At 44.3% G+C, this 18,729-nt stretch overlaps 1 protein-coding gene across 2 annotated transcripts in view; it reads right to left on the bottom strand.

Annotated features, from left to right (window-relative positions):
* The window catches only part of CASP6 (caspase 6), an 82,349-nt gene extending 64,451 nt beyond the window's left edge, over positions 1 to 17,898 (bottom strand). Inside the window, exon 1 of one of the 2 annotated variants that reach the window (XM_033956128.1) lies at positions 17,746 to 17,898. In XM_033956128.1, the coding sequence (XP_033812019.1) occupies positions 17,746 to 17,752 (7 nt within the window). In that variant the 5' untranslated portion in view covers positions 17,753 to 17,898. The remainder of the gene's footprint in view (positions 1 to 17,745) is intronic. The other variant, XM_033956137.1, reaches the window with a different exon arrangement.
* Between the last annotated feature and the right edge of the window lie 831 nt (positions 17,899 to 18,729).

The following is an 18,729-nucleotide window of genomic DNA, read 5'->3' as shown; positions in this document are numbered from 1 at the left end:
ATTTTTTTAAATAATTGTTTCCACCATTTTGCCAAGCACTGAAGTCATGCTTACCGCTCTGTAATTTCCCAGATCTCCCCTAGAGTCCTTTTTAAAAATCGGTGTAACATTGGCTACTCTCCAATTTTCAGATACTACAGATGATTTTAGCAACAGGTTACAAATCACTAACAGCAGGTCAGCAATTTCATGTTTGAGTTCAAATCCATACCCAAGCATACAAATACACATCACTCAATATACCAACCAACATCTTTGCAAATATACAAACCCCTCAATTCCCAAAGAAAATTTCTATCACATATCTCTAATACAAACCCATAACCCAATACGCACAAGCTCCTGCACATATATTGAGAAGAAGAGGGTCTATCATATAGGGCAGAAGCCACTGGAGGGAGCTCTAAGCCTAGAGCCAGCTGGCATAGAGGTGCTATATGCCCTGAGGCCATTGCAGGGAGCTCTGGAGCCTTCATCTAAAGAGAACGACCAGGGAAGGTCAGGCTTTCCTTAAAGGGAACTACAGTTCCCAGGAGACTTAGGTCTTAAGGACTGATTCTGTAGCATTCTGGGAAGCATGGGAAATCATGGGTTGGAGATGGAACCTTCCAGGAGGGGAGGTCCCCAAAGAGAAACCTTGGGTTGGTCCGGGATAGAGTTGCCCCAGAATCTTCTCTTCCACAGTATAAAAGACGGTGAGCTAGAAGAGAGGGGCAAAGAGGAAAAGGCTTGCTGGAGCCCGAGCCCAGAGGAAAGAAAGGACCCTGCCTGGAGTTATTAAGAAGCTCCTGGGAAAAAGCCCAGTTCTGCAAGTCATGAGTAAGTCTTGACAGGACTGTAACTTGAATACATTGTTAGCAGGTAGTGGGCACTGTGGGAGAAACACCAGTAGCCCTTTTGTATGAATAATGTACTAGTGCTAAGGGGGAATAGAAAATCCTATCAGGACTTTTGTTAGACTTTCATTTTAATCATTAGCTGGGAATAGGATGACACGGAAAGCAGAGTAGAGGATAGTATTGGTGTCATCCAGGCTGTGAATAATTAAAAGGAAGAACCCCCCTAGTCCATGGTACAGCAAGCCCCTACATATATCTCTCCCCCCTCCCCCAAGGATTTGCATATGGAAATAAGGCTAAGTGTTGATCTCCAGTGGAGGAGAACCTTGTTCTCCAGTGGAGGAGAGTGAGTGTTTATGTAGAGGTCATGAGAATGCCTCCTAAAGGCCAAAGTGGAATTTATACGGTCATCCTGAGTAAAAAAAATATAGAAAAATAAAGACTACTGGCAGGAATTGCCTTGATAATAAAGTAGGTCTCCGATCTTTCTGAAACACAGAAACATTATGGCAATTAAAGCCCAAATGGCCCATCCAGTTTCCCTATCTGCAGAATCCACTATCTCTTCCTCTCCCTAAAAGATTCAATGTACCTGTTCCATGCTTTCTTGAATTCAGACACAGTCTTTAACTCTACTACCTCTACCAGGAGACTATTCCACACATCTATCACCTTTTCTGTAAAAAGTATTTCCTTAGATTACTCCCAAGCCTATCACCTCTTTACGTCATCCTATGACCTCTCTTTCTTGAGCTTCCCTCCCTCCTGTCTCACATTTAGCTCCTTGTGCAGCACTTAAAATTTAAGGGGTTGATTCTGTGTACTACAATTTGCAAGGGAACGATAGAGCTAAGGTCTTTTTTTCAACTCTGTATATTCTATAAAAAAAAATTTTTGCCACGATGAAGCATCATGTTATCTCTGCAGACACAAATTCACAGTTTTAAGACATGCAAAACCAAGTATCTGTGACAATATCTTCTAGATTAAAAAAAAGTGCCTTGTGATATTATGAATGGATTAAAGGAATTCATTTACCTAAAAAATTTAAACAGTACATGAATATATAGCGTCATGGTACATAATTATAAACTAGTCCTTATTTCATGATGATTAACTTTTAGACTATAATGTATCTTAAACAGAAAACTACCATTAGATAGATTTTTCCTCAAAAAGCATTTTATTTTAAAAAAACATTTAAATTTTAAAAAATTTGATTTTTATAAAAATCATTGATTTTTATCTAATCTGATTAGATATCTGTGTGAAACCATGTCTGTTCTTCAGATCTCAAATCTGTTCTTCAGATCTCAAATTGCATGACAAATTTGTAACACTTATATAGACGTAGGTAAATATCTATTCAAAGCCTTATATATCATTACCAAATTTTATCCTCCACAATTCTGGCAACCAATGAAGTGAAATCAAAGTAGGCATAATATGTTCATAGCACCATACTCCATTGATAACGCATGCTGCTGCATTTTGTACCAGTTGTTGTAGAACCCATTTCAGAAGTCCCAAATAAATCCCATTACATTTGTCAAAATATGCAATTACTGATGATCATAGAGATATGGTTTCAAACTTCATATCATCCTCAATTTCCTTTAAAATTAATGTAGGCAGAATCAACCCTTTACCTCTTAAGTGCTAGTTTATACAGTATATCTGCACAAGAAGCTAAGTGTGAGGAGGGAGAGGCCAGCAGGGAAAATGAAAGTGAAACCTTTTGAATAGAATTCTCCACAAGTCTTGGGATCTGTCTGTGTATAGCCTGAGATTTATAATTTTATTCTGTTTGGAGCAGAAAACCTATAATGGCAGTAGGTCATAAAAGAGACCCAGTTTGGGAATATTTTAATGAAGTTCCTCTGAAAGGTCACTTGGACACACAAAGTCAGAGGCGTGAAGAAAGTACAAGTTTTATTCACAGCATGCATGCTGGACCCCTGAGCTCCAAGCTGGCTCAGAAGTGCCGAAACCAGGAAGTTACAGAGATATTTATTCATTTTTCTGGCTATACAACTGAATTCTAGAAAAAGCTTTTCACGTGTTACTTTTCTTAACACTCATTGGTTCTAAGCTCACACTAGCAGGTCACTAGCAGGACACCTATCTAACTCTTACAGTTAAATGTACAGAAGAGCAGGGTACATCATGGCTCAAACTCTTATCTATTCAGCTTACAATGTGGTAAGGTAGGGACATACATTTTAGGCAGATGCAGTCAATAGATTATACACTGTTTTCAGCTATGTAGGCCAGAGCAATATTTTAAACAACAGTTAACTATTTCATGACCCTACATTCCCCCCTTTCAGGCTGGCGTACCTAAGGAGCCAAGCCTGACAAAATAAAGTTAGGGGTCAGGAAAGTCGGGGTCCCCAGTGGGTAAGGGACGATACTGGGAGAGGGCCAATGCAGCAGTGGAACGTTTGACAACAGAGTCCATAGTTCAGTGGAGCAGCTTTATGGCTATGGGGACCATACAGGGCAGGCAGCAAAGGAGCAGAGAAGACAGGGCAGCAACCAGCAAGATGATCTTCAATGCTGAACCAGAGGGCAACCAGGAGCTGAAGGTACCAGAGATCCAGTCTGCAGTAAGGTCACGCCAGGTCTGGTCAGGAACATGAGCCAGTTTGGTGATACGATCCACATCGTTCTCAATCACTTTACTCAAGTTCAAGGCAGCAGTTGGAGAGGTTGAATTTATCACAGGCACAGCAGCTAGTAAATAGTCCAAAGCTAGACGATTCTGATAAATAGCAGTGCACATTTTAGCATTCGCTCTGCCAATGGTACTCAAAGCTCGGGAGGTCTCATTGGTTATCAGTTCAAGTACAGCTTATAGACAAATAATGCAGTTCAGCATATAGATTGGGGTCCGATAGCCCCAGGTGTCATCCTCGGTCCATGTGGCAGGTCCATAAGCAGCAATGATCCGTTCTGCAGGCCAGTCATCACCCCATTCACCTATTTTAAGGGAATTGGTGGAAGTAGACCGCTTTTGGCGACCTCTGGTGTTGAATACAGGGGCTCCCAGGTGTTCACCATCGGCCAGCGGTAACAGGAAGAAGCTGGGACGGATCATGCAAAGCACACATGTACCAGTCCATTAAGCAGGCAACCAAGAGTAGGCAAACGGATCACAGAGCCAATATCAACTATCAGGAGCTGACCATAATTCATAGGAAGTTCCATTAAGCAGTGTCTGAAGGGCTGAAGACAGTGGGAAGCAACAATGGAGGTTCACAAGGCCCATCGTGAAGGTCGTGGACCTGACGTAAAAGTGAGGGTCTGTGAAGTCAGGTTTAACATGTCCAGCTGCATTGCCTCCCATAGCCACTGTTCTCCCATACCAGTCCCTCCTCATACAAAATAATTGCTAACATTAAGAGTCTGACCTATAGTTTCAGCAAACTATATAAACAGATTTCTAGTGATTACAGGATATTAGTATCTACTTTCATAATTTCATAAAACTGGGGAAACACCACAGAGTGATAGACAGGAGCACATGAGTGGGATACAATTCGGACATATACATCAGTACCTGGGTCTCACCTTTTACCATCAATATACAATGCCATGCAGTCTCTGGCCTTCTGGACTTGGACATTGGCATTCCAGTTATATGGGTCAGTGATAGTGAAAACCATGGGATTACAGTAGCCTGTAGTACACAAGGGGCCGGAGCTAGGACCTATAGTAAGGGAGGCAGACGGGGTATTCTTTCTCATAAAGGACAGGCTCCACCATTAGTGAAGGTTTCCTCATAGGGGCAGTTCTTAAAGGCATCAGGTTATACAGACCTATATACTTAGCACATTTGGTATAATAACGCTGTCAATCTAGGGAGCCACACAAAACTGAATTAGGGGTAGTACCATGACCTTGAGAAACATCAAATAGCACACATGTATCACAATACAAAGACACCGGGCGAGTGGGGTCTACAATAAGAGTCTAGTTGATAAGTGGACCCTCAACATCATCAATGCAGATTTCTGCCCACTTTTAAACTTCATCACCAGTAGGTTGGAAACAGAAAATACCCTCAAATGTTTGACACTTTCTGTACTTAACTCCTTCATGCAAACAAACATCAGGCAAAGGGGCTGCACTTGTTAAGTACAAAATACAGAAGAAAGAAACATAAGTGAGGGCAACACAAATATCATATCTATATATACTAACATAGGAAGCTCATTTTTCTTTCAGGCACAACTTAGAAAACTTCAAACAGTTATACTTAAGACACTTGCTAAAGGCAGTGTGAACCACAGGCAGTCAATTAAACTCAAACACTTATAAAGAATTATATTCAGAACACCTGCTAAGTACAGTGGTAAATATTCAGAACTTTTGAGGTCTTAGAAAGCTTCAGCTGAAGATCCGTGTTGTAGTGGAACCAAGTTTCATGTCCGGACACCTTGACAACTGTAAGAGAAGAAATTATTACAGTAAAAGGACCTATCCACCTAAGTTTCAGGGGATCTGACTTCCAAATTTTAGCCATACTGTATTTACAGGGACATACCCATGGACTTGTGTAGCTATCGATAGTGGGGCCCTTTCCAGGACCCATTTGTGGAGCTCTTAAAGGGCTTTAGCTAAAGACTGGACCTGACTCTGGAGGATATCTGATCCCAGAGTAGCAAAGGAACCAGGATCTGGGTTCACAATGGGTGGTGGCCGGCCGGACATGAGCTCAAATGGGGCTTAGATGGGATGCATCTAATCTGAAAAAGAACAGAAGGCAGCAGGACAGGCCAGGACAGATTAGTTTCTTCAATTCATTTTGTGAGAAGGGTCTTAAGAGTTCTGTTTATTCTTTCGACCTGACCAGAGCTCTCAGGATGGTAAGCAGCATATAATTTCTATTCAATTTGGAGGGCCTGAGCAATTTGTTGGACAACATCGGCAATGAAAGCAGGGCCATTGTCACTGCCTATAAAGACAAGGAGATCAAGGCACGGAATTATTCAGGAGGTGTTTGGTTACGTCTCTGGCGCGTTCAGTGCAAGTAAGGAAGGCTTTGACCCATCTAGTCAGGGTGTCTGTGAAGACTAGGAAGTGACTGAGGGAACGGGAAATGGGCATGTGGGTAAAATCTACAGACAGAACCTGCATCGGATATGTTCCAATAGGTTGGTATCCAAGAGGTGGCAGTCATCTGATTGGGAATTTTATTCTAGAACCGACAACACACTGTCGGACCATATTCCGGACTAGCTGATCAAGGTGATTGATAAAGAAATGTCTCTTGAGAGTCAATTTTCATAGCGGGTTCTCCAGAGTGTGCCAGATCATGGCATCTTTTGACAATCGTGAGGGCCAGGTGTTGAGGAATAACTATGAGGGTGTTGTGCTTGCGTTTGAAGTATCAGTGTGTGGGTCTGGATTGGCACTTGAATTGGCGCATTTTGTATCCACCCCTCTTTCAGGACAGACTGGCCCAAAATAATGCATGCCCAAGTCTGTTCCTGAGAAGCGTACTGGGGTGTAAGGGAATCCAGAAAAGGAATGATTGTATACAGAGGAGCCGAAAGAGGGGGCAGAGACTGGCAGCTCGGGCTGTGTGGTCGGCAAGGGCATTGCCACGAGAGACAAGGTCCATCACGCGTCTGTAAGCATGGCAGAGCATAACAGAAACACTTGAGGGTAGTTGTACGGCCTCAAGAAGGTCAAGAATGAGGGGAGCATGATGGATCAGGCGGCCGGAGGCTATAATGAAACCTTGATGTTTCCAGATGGCCCTATGGGAATGCAAGTTAAGGAAAGCATATTTGGAGTCAGTATATATATATTGCAAGACTGAGAGGCAGAGTGGCGCAGGGCAAAAGTGAGGGCATAAAGCTCAACTTCTTGGGCAGAAGGGCCAGAAGGCAGGGGCCTGAGTCAGAAGATTTTGGAGGCAGCGAAAAGACCGCTCCTGAAGTTGGGTCCAGACAAAAGGGGCTGAGTCAGCGCCTTTGGTGGAATCATACAGAGGACGAGCAATAGTAGAGAAATCAGTGATCCAGATGGGACAGTATCCTGCAATACTGAGAAAGGTGCTCAGAGCCTTGCAGTTATCAGGGACAGGGAGACTACAGACAGCCTAGACCTCGGTGTAGGAAGGGACCTGGTACCCTTGGAGATTTGAAAGCCAAGGTAGGTGACACGAGGAAGGCATACTTGAAATCAATGTAAATATGGCCACAGGAAAATTTAAAAGGCAGACCCACTATCTGAAAGACTCAGATAAATAATAATAATAACAGTTTATATACCGCAATACCGTGAAGAGCTATGTGGTTTACAAAAGATTAGAGAAGGTACAAAATAATTGAACTTAAGATGTGTACTAACACATAAGAATTGTTCTCAATCCCTATTCTATATCAGGTTCCTACCCCAAAGAGCTGACTTATAAAATTAAGCTAAATGCAGTTCTGGATCCACCCACTAAGCAAGGTAGTCTGACACAAGCGCTCTCTAAAGCAGCAGTCCCTTCACTATCAGCTGACTGGCAAAAATATTTACTTCAATACAAAAGCATTCCTAAAAATTACATTGTTATAAGTAAACTTACATTTTTTATATACAGAAATACAAAACAAAGATTGGAATATACAGTAAAACTTTGGATTGCAAATAACTTGGTTTGCTAGTGTTCTATAAGACAAGCAATGATTAAATTTTAACTTGCTATACCAGCAACGTCTTGCAATACACATACATACAGTATAGAAACATCACATTTTCACAACTGAGCCAATGGTTCCTCTCTATATGACGCTGCAGGAATGCAGTGACTGTTCCAAACGAGCAAGGGCTTGCAATACAAGTATGTATATTTTTGTACACTAGTGCCCTGGAATACAAGCATACTTCTGGAACAAATTATGCTCCCAAACCAAAGTTTTACTGTACTCACAAGTTTAAACATTGTTCATTTTTTTTTTTTTTTTTACAATCAACATGGGTCTCAGTAGAGACTTACTCCCCCTTCCTACAGAATTTCACAAAGGAGAGAGAGTTGCTTAAAGATCAAAGAGATCAAATTACAGATGTAGTCCTTTTCAGAACTTTTAAATTTAGACAAATAACTACTAAATTTGGACAAAGAACTTCTTTTTAGCATGGAATATAAGTTCCAGAAATCATATTTTTCGTTTATATGCATTTCTGAATATGCATATACATTTTATAACATAGCCAAAAACTTCAAATGCAAAACCACTTATCTGTTTCAGGAGAAACCACATTGGAAGTGCTACACATTTCATGGCCCTTATCAGCACAAAAGGAAAAGTACTCTCCTCTCATGCTGTGAACAACTGACAGTTTAAACTTCACTGATACATTTGAACAGACAGAAGTCATAAAGAACCCGGGATACTGCAGGACTTGGGAATCAGATGAAGGAAAGAATTTGGCAAGGTCTGAAGCAAGGGCAGTGCTGAATAGAGAGGGGCTAATTTTAAAGCCCTGGGGTAGACGGGTCCAGGTTACTTAGGAGGTTTGTCCAGTGGAAGGGTTTTCCCATTGGAATGCAAAAATTGGCTGACTGGAAGAGGAACTGACAGCAAACGAATGCATAAAAACCTGACGAGTTATGTCCTCTTCCAGGGAGCCAGAGGGGGCCAGCCCACACCAAATATCGGCCATTCTAACTGGCACAGACAAATAAGGGTTGATTTGTTAAGTATAATCAAAGACAAATTCCTTTTTTAAAATTAGCTAACATATCAAGGGATCCCCACAGGTAGACAGACATCCCCCCATTGTGCAATGGAGGACAAAAACACTTCCCTGAATTCCTGGCCCCGCCCGTCTCCGGACTAGGGAAACGCAGTACTAACAGGTCCACACTCGCTTCGTCCTCAAGGACGTCTCAGACACTCTCAAACACACAAAACACAACAGATTTCAGTTCAGTTACTCAACCAGAAAATAACAGTTCCTAGAATCCCTTTCCCACAACTTTTCAGCGACAGATCACGTGGCTTACTAGGCAGGAGACGAGAGACAGGATAGGGATGATCAATCCCCACTTACCAGATAGTGGCCACTCCAGGTACAGATACAGATACAGATTCTTGTACTTTAAACTGAGACTAGATAAGTCAGTTGAAGAGGTCTGCCAACCCCCCAAAAGGAAGGCAGCCGGCTAAGCAGACATATCAGCCGTAGGACCAGAAACAAGTGACCAATCGAGTAACCAGTGGTCAAGAGACCTTCAAGTCCCTGTTCGGAAGCCAAATGAAAGGTCACTTGGACACACAAAGTCAGAGGCGTGAAGAAAGTACAAGTTTTATTCACAGCATGCATGCTGGACCCCTGAGCTCCAAGCTGGCTCAGAAGTGCCGAAACCAGGAAGTTACAGAGATATTTATTCATTTTTCTGGCTATACAACTGAATTCTAGAAAAAGCTTTTCACGTGTTACTTTTCTTAACACTCATTGGTTCTAAGCTCACACTAGCAGGTCACTAGCAGGACACCTATCTAACTCTTACAGTTAAATGTACAGAAGGGCAGGGTACATCATGGCTCAAACTCTTATCTATTCAGCTTACATTGTGGTAAGGTAGGGACATACATTTTAGGCAGATGCAGTCAATAGATTATACACTGTTTTCAGCTATGTAGGCCAGAGCAATATTTTAAACAACAGTTAACTATTTCATGACCCTACACCTCTACTTGTGGAACTGAGGCAGGTAGGCATGCAAAATGCAAACATTATAACAAAGAAATGCAAGGCCTAGTGGCCTGAATGAAACAACATCATGAGAAGTGCTTTGATGAAGATGGAAAAAGGATTATGTATGAATATTTAGAATCTTCAGGTTGGTAAATGTTTTGATATCATCATATTTCTTAAAGACTGTTTTAAGGAATTGTCATAGTTGAGCAAAAATATATTTATTATTTCTGCATATTACCATCATTTTGATACAGTTGTTATGAAGAAATAAAGAGTTGACACAAGCAAATATTCCTTTTTTGCGCAGTACTGAGTGGCTGTGAATACAATGAGTAATACTAAATGGTATCCTATATAATAAAACTCTAGCCGCGCATGCGCACTCAGACCTGCGTGATCTGTGATCCGTAGGTCCCTGGTCAGAGTGCGTATGCGGCGGCCTGACAAATCGGGAAAGCACAGCACAGCCGGCGACTCCCCCCTCCCGCCCTCACTCACCGCCAAAGCCTCTTCCTTCTCGCCGGCTCACTCACATTTAAATTGAGTAAAGCGCTGCACCGCGCTAACGCTGGCATTGCCGTCTTCTGTCCACTGCGGTCCGCCCTCTCTGACTACTTCCTGTTTCCGCTAGGGTTGGCCGCAGTGGATAGAAGACGCCGAAGCCAGCGGTAGCGCGATGCAGAGCTTTTCTCTCAATTTAAACGCAGCGGCTGGGAAGGGGGTGGCGGGAAATGTAAAATTATGTCCTACCTGTTAATTTTCTTTCCTTTAGAAGTAGCAGATGAATCCAGAGACCAATGGGGATACCTCACATCTACCAGCAGGTGGAGATAGAGAAACTGATTAACAGGTGTACTTATTTGCTGGCACTCCTCTTGTCTCATCAGTATAGCTCCTTGCCCAAGCACATTTAACCATCAATAGGTATAGCATGTAAAAAACTTCTTTCCCAGAACACATCGCAACCAGCAATGATACAGAATATCATCATTAAGAACACCCAATCACTAAAAGTCGCACCCGAAAAAACCGACGACCAAATACCAGAAAGGGTGGGGCTCTGGATTCATCTGCTACTTCTAAAGGAAAGAAAATTAACAGGTAGGACATAATTTTACATTCCTTAGCAAAGCAGCAGATGAATCCAGAGACCAATGGGATGTAGCAAAGCAATCCTTAATCTGGGTGGGGAGCAAATGTCGCCTTCGCAACGACCGAAGCATCAAAAAACCCCTACCGCATGTGCCCGCACATCCATGCAGAGCCGTGGAGAGAAGGTACTCTCGGAAGACCAGTTAACCTTGAGACAAATCACCTCCAAGGCACAACCTCTGGGCCGAGCCCACGAAGCAGCCATCGCCCCAGCGGAATGGTCATGAAGTTCAATCGCCACCCGCTCCCCTGCCAGCAGGCAAGTATAAAGAATGTCCTCCTGGACCATTGAGCGAGGTAGGCATCGGACGCCGCCATACGCCTGAGGCGTCCCTTGAAGAATCCCAAAAAGGAGATATAAATCACTAACAGTTGTAAGAAACCGAGCTCGCGGAGAACGCTACATACGTTTCAAAAAATGCAGTGAATAAAAGTACTGCCTCCACTATCTCCTCCCAGGAAGAAGGAAGGAAAAGCGAGCATGATGTAAAAGAAAGGATGACACCCCCCTAGAAAGAAATAGTGGTACCATCCGAACTGACCCCCATATGACGGAAATAAGGAATAGGAATCCCCGTTGAATAAGGCCTGCAACATCGCAACTGCAAAACTGAAGCCATGGCCACAAGGAATCCCATGGTCAACCGCACGGCTCCCTAGAGTCCCAAAGGACAAGGCTAAAATGAAGCTATCAGGAACATAGAAGAAGTACTTGAATGAATTACCCCAAACCAGGCTTTCTAAGAGACGCATGAATATTCCGCCTACTGTTTAGGAACTGAACTACAGGAAGCTGAGAAGTCATCGAAGGGCCCTATACCTAGTTCCTGTCACAAGCCAAGAATGGCAGATGAAGCTGAAGGGAATTGAACGCTATGCCCTCGGCAATATACCTGTGCTAAAAAGGCACTCAGGAAGGGTGCAACTGTTGAGAAGTATTCAAGAAAGGACAAACCTCCAAAAGGAAGCAGAAGCCACAGGATAAGACGTCTGTAGCGCCTGGATAAGAGAAGAAATAACCTGCTTCTCATTCCCTCACACGCCAGTGAAGCCTCGCTCAAAAGTTAGGTCATAATACCAAAGTAGTATGAATATCCATGTTGATCTCAAGCAAGGAGAGCAAAGCCGGAGATAAAAGGAACTTCTTAGTCCAGCTGTCTAAAGGCTCATCAGATCCACATAGCAAGGATGGCGCAACCAAGCCAGAGATTGCACAAATACTGTGCCCCGAAAGCAAGCTTGAGATGGCAAATCCAAGCTCTCATCAGCCAGGGGAAACCACTGAAAAAGAGAAACCAGAGGTGAGAAAGAGGCCACACTGTTACCCCCTTTAACTCCCGCTTCCTGTGCCCGCCTAAGAAGCTAGGAAGCATGGAATTGTGAGACGAGGCCATGAGGTCAAGTTCCAGGAGATCTCACTTCCACAAAAAAATGGAACGCCTGAGCCAAAATTCCCAACATCCAAGATATGGAAGATATCACTATCATTAACGTCTACACTTCTAGAGCGTACACCGTGCTGTACACTGTAACATCTAATAAATGGGCCATGCTCAGATTTCGCAGAGAGAAAGACTAACCAAACTCTTTTCCTGACCTGAGAAATGATCTGCCAACAGAATAGAAAGATGAGGGTCCACCCATCGAAGTAGAACAACTACTGTACTTGGCAACTGAGTACATCACCTACTGCCCCAGCTGCAGAGAACTACCCCCATCATAATACTGACTGAAAGGGTCCTCCGCGGCATTCCGGAAGAATGGTCTGAAGCTCCAGAAAGGAAGCTTGACCATGCTCAAGAGTAGAAGAAGGAACCAGTATTAAGTCGCCTCTGAAGACCCTACTCCTGAAGCTGAGGATGGAAGCCACCGAGCCCCCCAATCTGACAGGCCTGAATGGTCGGTGGTCATGAACTAGTCCAGGAAAAGACAATCTTGCTGAGCCCCCAATTCATACAAAGCTATGTAGGCGAAGCATAGCAACTAATAGGAGCCCAGAGCGACCGAGAACCACCGGAACAAAAGCGGCTGTTGAGCCTTAGAAGGGAAAGCAAGCCGAGGTTCCCAGAGGGGTTAGCAAAATAGATGCTAGAATCTGAACAGAATCTCATACTCTTAGCCATGGTAAGCGAGGAACGCCAATCTGAGATCGAGACCCCACACTCAAGTCTCTGGAAAGAAATACATGTCTCTCTCATAAGAAGCACCGCATCAACCCGATATACCTATAAAAATTACAGGAAAAAAAGTTGGAGCCCACCAGGCGAAAAATAAATCTCAAACACGAGCGAACTGTCCCAAGTGCAGTGAGTCAGAAATAAATAATCAAGGTGGCGAACCACGCGACTGCACAGCCGTAGGTTCCACAGAATTCACAACCCACAGAACTCAGGACATCAACCAAACCCTGCAGTTCCAAGATAATTGTAAAAACAAAAACTCACTAAGAAATATAAACCACCGTTGAAATACACAACAAGAAATACTCACAACCTTGTCAGCAGGGCTGGCAGACGCCGGCAGACACCGGCCGAGCCCCACAGGAAGGGCCCATGCATAAGGTAGGTCTCTTTCATTTTTTTTTTTTTTTATCAGGGAAAGAAGAAAAAAATTAGAGACCAAATTAAACCCTCTATCATTGGAGGGAGGGTGAGGCAGGGACAAGGGGGGGGCCCAAGTGTAACCTCTAAAGTCGGCACCATCTAGCCAGACACCCCTATCTCACTGAAGAGAAAAATCTCAACAGGAGAAATAGAATGGCAGTCTCACTGAAGAGAAAACCTCAACAGGAGGCAATAAAGTTCTAGTCACAGCCAGAATCCAGGAGCTAGTTGAATAGCGACTTCCACCTGCTTGGAGATAGAGAATACTGATGAGACAAGAGGAGTGCCAGCAAATAAGTACACCTGTTAATCAGTTTCTCTATCTCCACCTGCTGGTAGATGTGAGGTATCCCCATTGGTCTCTGGATTCATCTGCTGCTTTGCTAAGGAATGCTGCTTCTGCACAGGGAAGTGTATGTGTGTGGGGGGATATGCTGCTTCTGCACAGGGAAGGCCGGGAAATGCTGCTGCTGCACAGGGTAGTGTGGGTGGGGGTGGGGGGAAATGCAGCTGCTGCACAGGGAAGGGTGGGAGGGAAATGCTGCTGCTGCACAGGGAAGTGGAGAGGACGGAGAGGGAAAGGAGGCCTGGGAGCAATCTTGGTTTGCTTTGGGGAGAGGAGACAGAAGGGGGCCATGGAGAGACAGAAAGACAGGCAGGCAGGCAGCGCATTAGAACGAAAGACAGACAGAAAGAAAGACAGCAGGCAGGGAGAGAGACAGAAAGAAAGAAAGAAAGACAGATAGACAGGGTGCCAGAGAGAGAGAATCAGAAAGAAAGAAGGACAGACAGACAACGGGAGGGAGAAAGACAGAAAGAAAGGAAGAGAGAGACAGGGGCAGGGAGAGACACAGAAAGTAAGAAAGAAAGACAGACAGACATATATTCTAGCACCCGTTAATGTAATGGGCTTAAACACTAGTCAATAATAAAATTAACGACTGAAAATCCTCTCCATAAAGATAAGGAAGTGGTACACAATGTCTAAGGTTTAGAAACATGTAAAACAACTAAATCAACAACAAAAATAATGAAAAAAAATCATAAGTGTAGGTGAGGAGTGAACTCAGTAATGGGGGCCCCACATTTAAAATTTCAAGTTTGATGTATATTAGTTCTTTAGAAGCTGATTTGTTGAATGAAAATTCTGCAGATGTTATTTTTGAGATTTTGATATTGACCAGATTGACAAGGCCAGCTTGTCTTTTTTTTTTTAATCAGAAAGTACTTATCAATTTAAGTCCATCCTGGGGTTTTGTTACTTTAACAGCATCCTGGAAAAGATATTTGCTGGGGTCTGGACTGGTGAAACTTTGCATATTTGAATGAAAGATTTTAAAAAAGATGACATTTCAGCTATCGTGTGGCACAGCATGATGGTTGAAGCATCAGTTCTACCTACCCAGATGCAGCAAGACCCGGAAAACAGCAATAATCATGACGCCAGCCGCCGAAGCCTAAAAGAACATCTGCACATGCTGTGCAGAACTCTGCACAAACTTTTCATTTTTCCCTTGCTCATGTCCCCTCCTCCTCCTCTGCGCGGGCCTGGCCTCTCTCCCTCTGACCGATCCCCCCGCCTTAAGATCCAAGGGGCTTCAAGGTAAAATAACATTATTCGCCGATGACGCCAAACTATGCAACATAGTAGGCAAAAGCACATTGCCTGACAGTATGACGCGGGACCTACTCTTTCTGGAACATTGGTCCTCGACTTGGCAACTAAGCTTCAATGCCAAAAAGTGTAAGGTCATGCACCTAGGCAGCAGAAATCCGTGCAGAACTTACACCCTAAATGGTGAGACCTTAGCTAGGACTGCAGCAGAACGATACTTAGGAGTGATCATTAGTGAAGACATGAAAACTGCCAATCAAGTGGAGAAAGCTTCATCCAAGGCTAGACAAATGATGGGTTGTATCCGTAGAAGTTTCGTCAGCCGAAAGCCTGAAGTCATAATGTCGTTGTACAGATCCATGGTGAGACCTCATCTGGAATATTGTGTACAATCCTGGAGGCCACATTACCAAAAAGATGTGATGAGAGCTGAGTCGGTTCAGCGAATGGCCACCAGGATGGTCTCAGGACTCAAGAATCTCCTGTATGAGGAAAGGCTGAGTAAATTGCAGCTATACTCACTCAAGGAACGTAGAGAGAGGGGAGACATGATTGAGACATTCAAATACATCACAGGCCGAATCGAGGTGGAAGATGATATCACTTTTCTTAAAGAACCCAAGGCCACAAGAGGGCATCCGCTGAAAATCAGGGGCGGGAAATTTCATGGCGACACCAGGAAGTATTTCTTCACCGAAAGGGTGGTTGATCATTGGAATGATCTTCCACTGCAGGTAATTGAGACCAGCAGAGTGCCAGATTTTAAGAGAAAATGGGTTAGGCATGTGGGATCTCTTGGGGAAAGAAGTTAGGGGGGTGGGTCATTAGAGTGGGCAGACTTAATGGGCTGTGGCCCTTTTCTGCCATCGTTTTCTATGTTTCTAACATACCTACAGCCTGCCAAAGAAGCAGTAGTAGCTGCAGCTGGCCGGCAGAGGCAGTGCTATGAACAGGCAGCTTGCATCTGGTCCTGCCAGAGCCTTCCCTCTGGTCCTGCCGGAGCATTCACTTCCTGTAGATGGATTTTGCAGCAGAGGAAAGGCCCCTGCAAGGTCAGCCACGAGCAGCCTGTTCACAGCGCTGCCTCTGCCGGCTGCTGCTGTTACTGCTGCTCTGGGAGGCCCACAGGTATGTCGGATCTCATGGTGTGTGTGTGGGGGGGAGGGGGGGTGGAAGTCAGAGAGAGGCCAGACTTGCACAGGGGAGAAGGAATTGATGTTGGACCCCAATTGGTGGGGGGAAGGAGGGAACATTGATGCTAGGACTGGGGGGTGGAAGATGAGAGAACATGGATCCTGAACTGCAAGTGGGGGGTGGGAGGGAAGGAGAAGACATGTATCCTAGGCTGCAAGGGGAGTGTAGAGGAGGAGACATAGATGCTGGACTGCAAGTGTGTGTGTGTGTGTGGGGGGGGTGGCATGGATACTAAACCTGCAGGGAGAGGAGGAGAGGGGACATAGATGATGGACTAGTAAGTAGAGGGGCAAGGGGATGAGAAGGAAACCCAGGCCACAAGGTAGGGATGAGAAGGAAGAGATGCTTGATCGTAGAAAGAGGGAGAGAGATGGCAGACCATGGGGAGTGTGGAAGGGATTCAGAGTGCAAGTGAGAGAGGTGGTGAATGGGGTGAGGGGACATGGATGCTGGACCTGCAAGGGAGGAATGGGGGATGGTAGAGAGAGGAAGAGAGTGACCAAGACCAGAAACGGGGTGGGAAGGAAGGAAGATATTCTTAGCCAGTGGAGAGAGGGAGGGAGAGATGTCAGACTATGGGGGCCAAGTAGGGGATTCAGGGTACAAGTGAGAGAGGGGTATGGATTTAGAGGGAGAAAGAACTGCAGTTGGAGTGAGAGAGGGAACTGGAACCTGAGAGAGGAAAAGGCAGGAAGGAATTTCAGGCCTCAAGATAAGATAATTCTACGCAAAACACTAGAAATAAACTTTGCAGAATGTTGAAATATGGTGCGCAGAATTTTCAAACCTTTTGCACAGAATTCCACCAGGGGTAGTAGTTCCTTTCATCTTGTTGCCCTGTATGCCTGGAATAAAGTCTGATATTGGAATTGGAGAAGGGTACAGATAAAATACATCCCAAAAAGAAACAAGAAACAGAATCTGAAAAGGAAGGAAAGCAAAAGAAAATTTCTAGACACAACAAACGTTAGAAAACAATTTTTTCTCACAAGAATGGTATAAAAAACATTTTAAATAAATTTGGAAGTTTTGGTTAAGCAATGTGTACACTATCTAAATTTACACAGACATAAGGTGAAGTGACAGAGAACCTTCAAAGCCTTGCTGCAGAACTGTCTGTACACGAGTCAGTTTAGGGGAAAGGACCTCTATCTGACTTAGGGATAATGCTATGAGGACCCTTCAGCCATTTTTTTTTTGAACAGCAAAACGAGAAATCCGTAAAATTATTATCTGCAGAGGCAGAGCAGACGTCCTCCTCCTCCTCCTCTATTTATTGAACAACACTGAAAGCAATGTGAATGACACAAAGACAAGACCCAGCACATTTCAGACACTGAGGAAACTTCCAGCCCTGCAGCTTTAGAAACTGCGGCACAAAGCAAGCACAGATAGATACAACAAAGGAACAAATCCCCACCACAAGCTTCTTTTCTAGGGAAAACCAGGTGAAACCAAATAGCAGAGGGAAGCTCAGATGCATAAAGCGATCTTTCCTCAGCCTGGGGGAGGGGGAGGGAGCCACTGCACAATAAAGCAGGCCCTAAGTAGGACTACCGTACCATCAAGCCTTAGAAAAGAGCAGGGGGAGTGAGAGGACTAGCTCTATAGGTCATGGTTTCTTGCATTCTCTTACCGGCCATATCGAGTCACTTTCTGTTGGTCTATTCTTTCTTTCTTTCTAATCTCTTGCACTTTCACTTGCTGCGTGTGTACTGTTATGATGCTCTCTGTTGCTTCCTGGAGAGACGTCCACTCCAAAGTCCGCCCCCTATCCTAATCCCTCCTCCCTTAGTTTTTCCTAGCTGATTGAGTTCGTTCTGGCTTTTTTGTAAGGTTCTTTTCGTTTGTGTCCTTGTGAGCCTCAGGAAAGACCAAAGGGAGGTCTGCATCGATAATATGATTTTTTTTTTTTTTTAAATTTAGAAGTTTCGTTCAGTTCCTTATTTGTGGCAGATGGGCATTTGTAGTTGTAGAAGCAGTTTTGTGTTTTACCCGTTCAACATTTTGCTTAACTCCCAGATTCTGAATGGAAAGACAAGGGCTGTTCTGAATCTTATTAAACTGTGGCTGCCAATATGGGCACACAGGGTTTTTTTTGTTTTGTTTTGCACTAATGTGCTTACTGTAGCTTATAAAGGGCAAGTTGCACGCTAAAAAGTAAAATTTTATTTTCTAGGATGGGGCATGTTTAGGGCTGGAGAATGAGCATGAAAGCACAAATCAACACATGGGGCATGCCATGTGATTAGTGTGGGTATAGGCAGCAGAATGATGTTTTGTTGGGGGGGGGGGGGAGGTCCAATAGCTCTGCCCTAGGCCTCAGCAGAGTCCTGTAGCATGACTCCCTAACCCACTTCCTCCCAGCACTGTACTTTTAAATCTTCAGCCAGCCACCGTGCAATATCAACAAGCAGACCTGCCCCCAGAAGTAGAATGAAGGGTTCCAGGGCAGGCCTATTCAATGACGCTGCGCGGCACCTGACTGAAGATTTAAAAGTACAGCGCTGAGAGGAGGTGGGTAGGTAGAGCCATAATCAACAGCCGCCAATCTTTGGGGAGGCCCTGGCCCCTGTGGCCTCTCCCATTCCGATGACCGAGTGTGGGGTTAGCACGAGCT

This window comes from Geotrypetes seraphini, chromosome 1, assembly GCF_902459505.1.
Source record: "Geotrypetes seraphini chromosome 1, aGeoSer1.1, whole genome shotgun sequence".
NCBI classification, from domain to species: Eukaryota; Metazoa; Chordata; class Amphibia; order Gymnophiona; family Dermophiidae; genus Geotrypetes; species Geotrypetes seraphini.
Note: the sequence above shows the minus strand (reverse complement) of the source record. Positions and strands in the feature narration are given on the sequence as shown.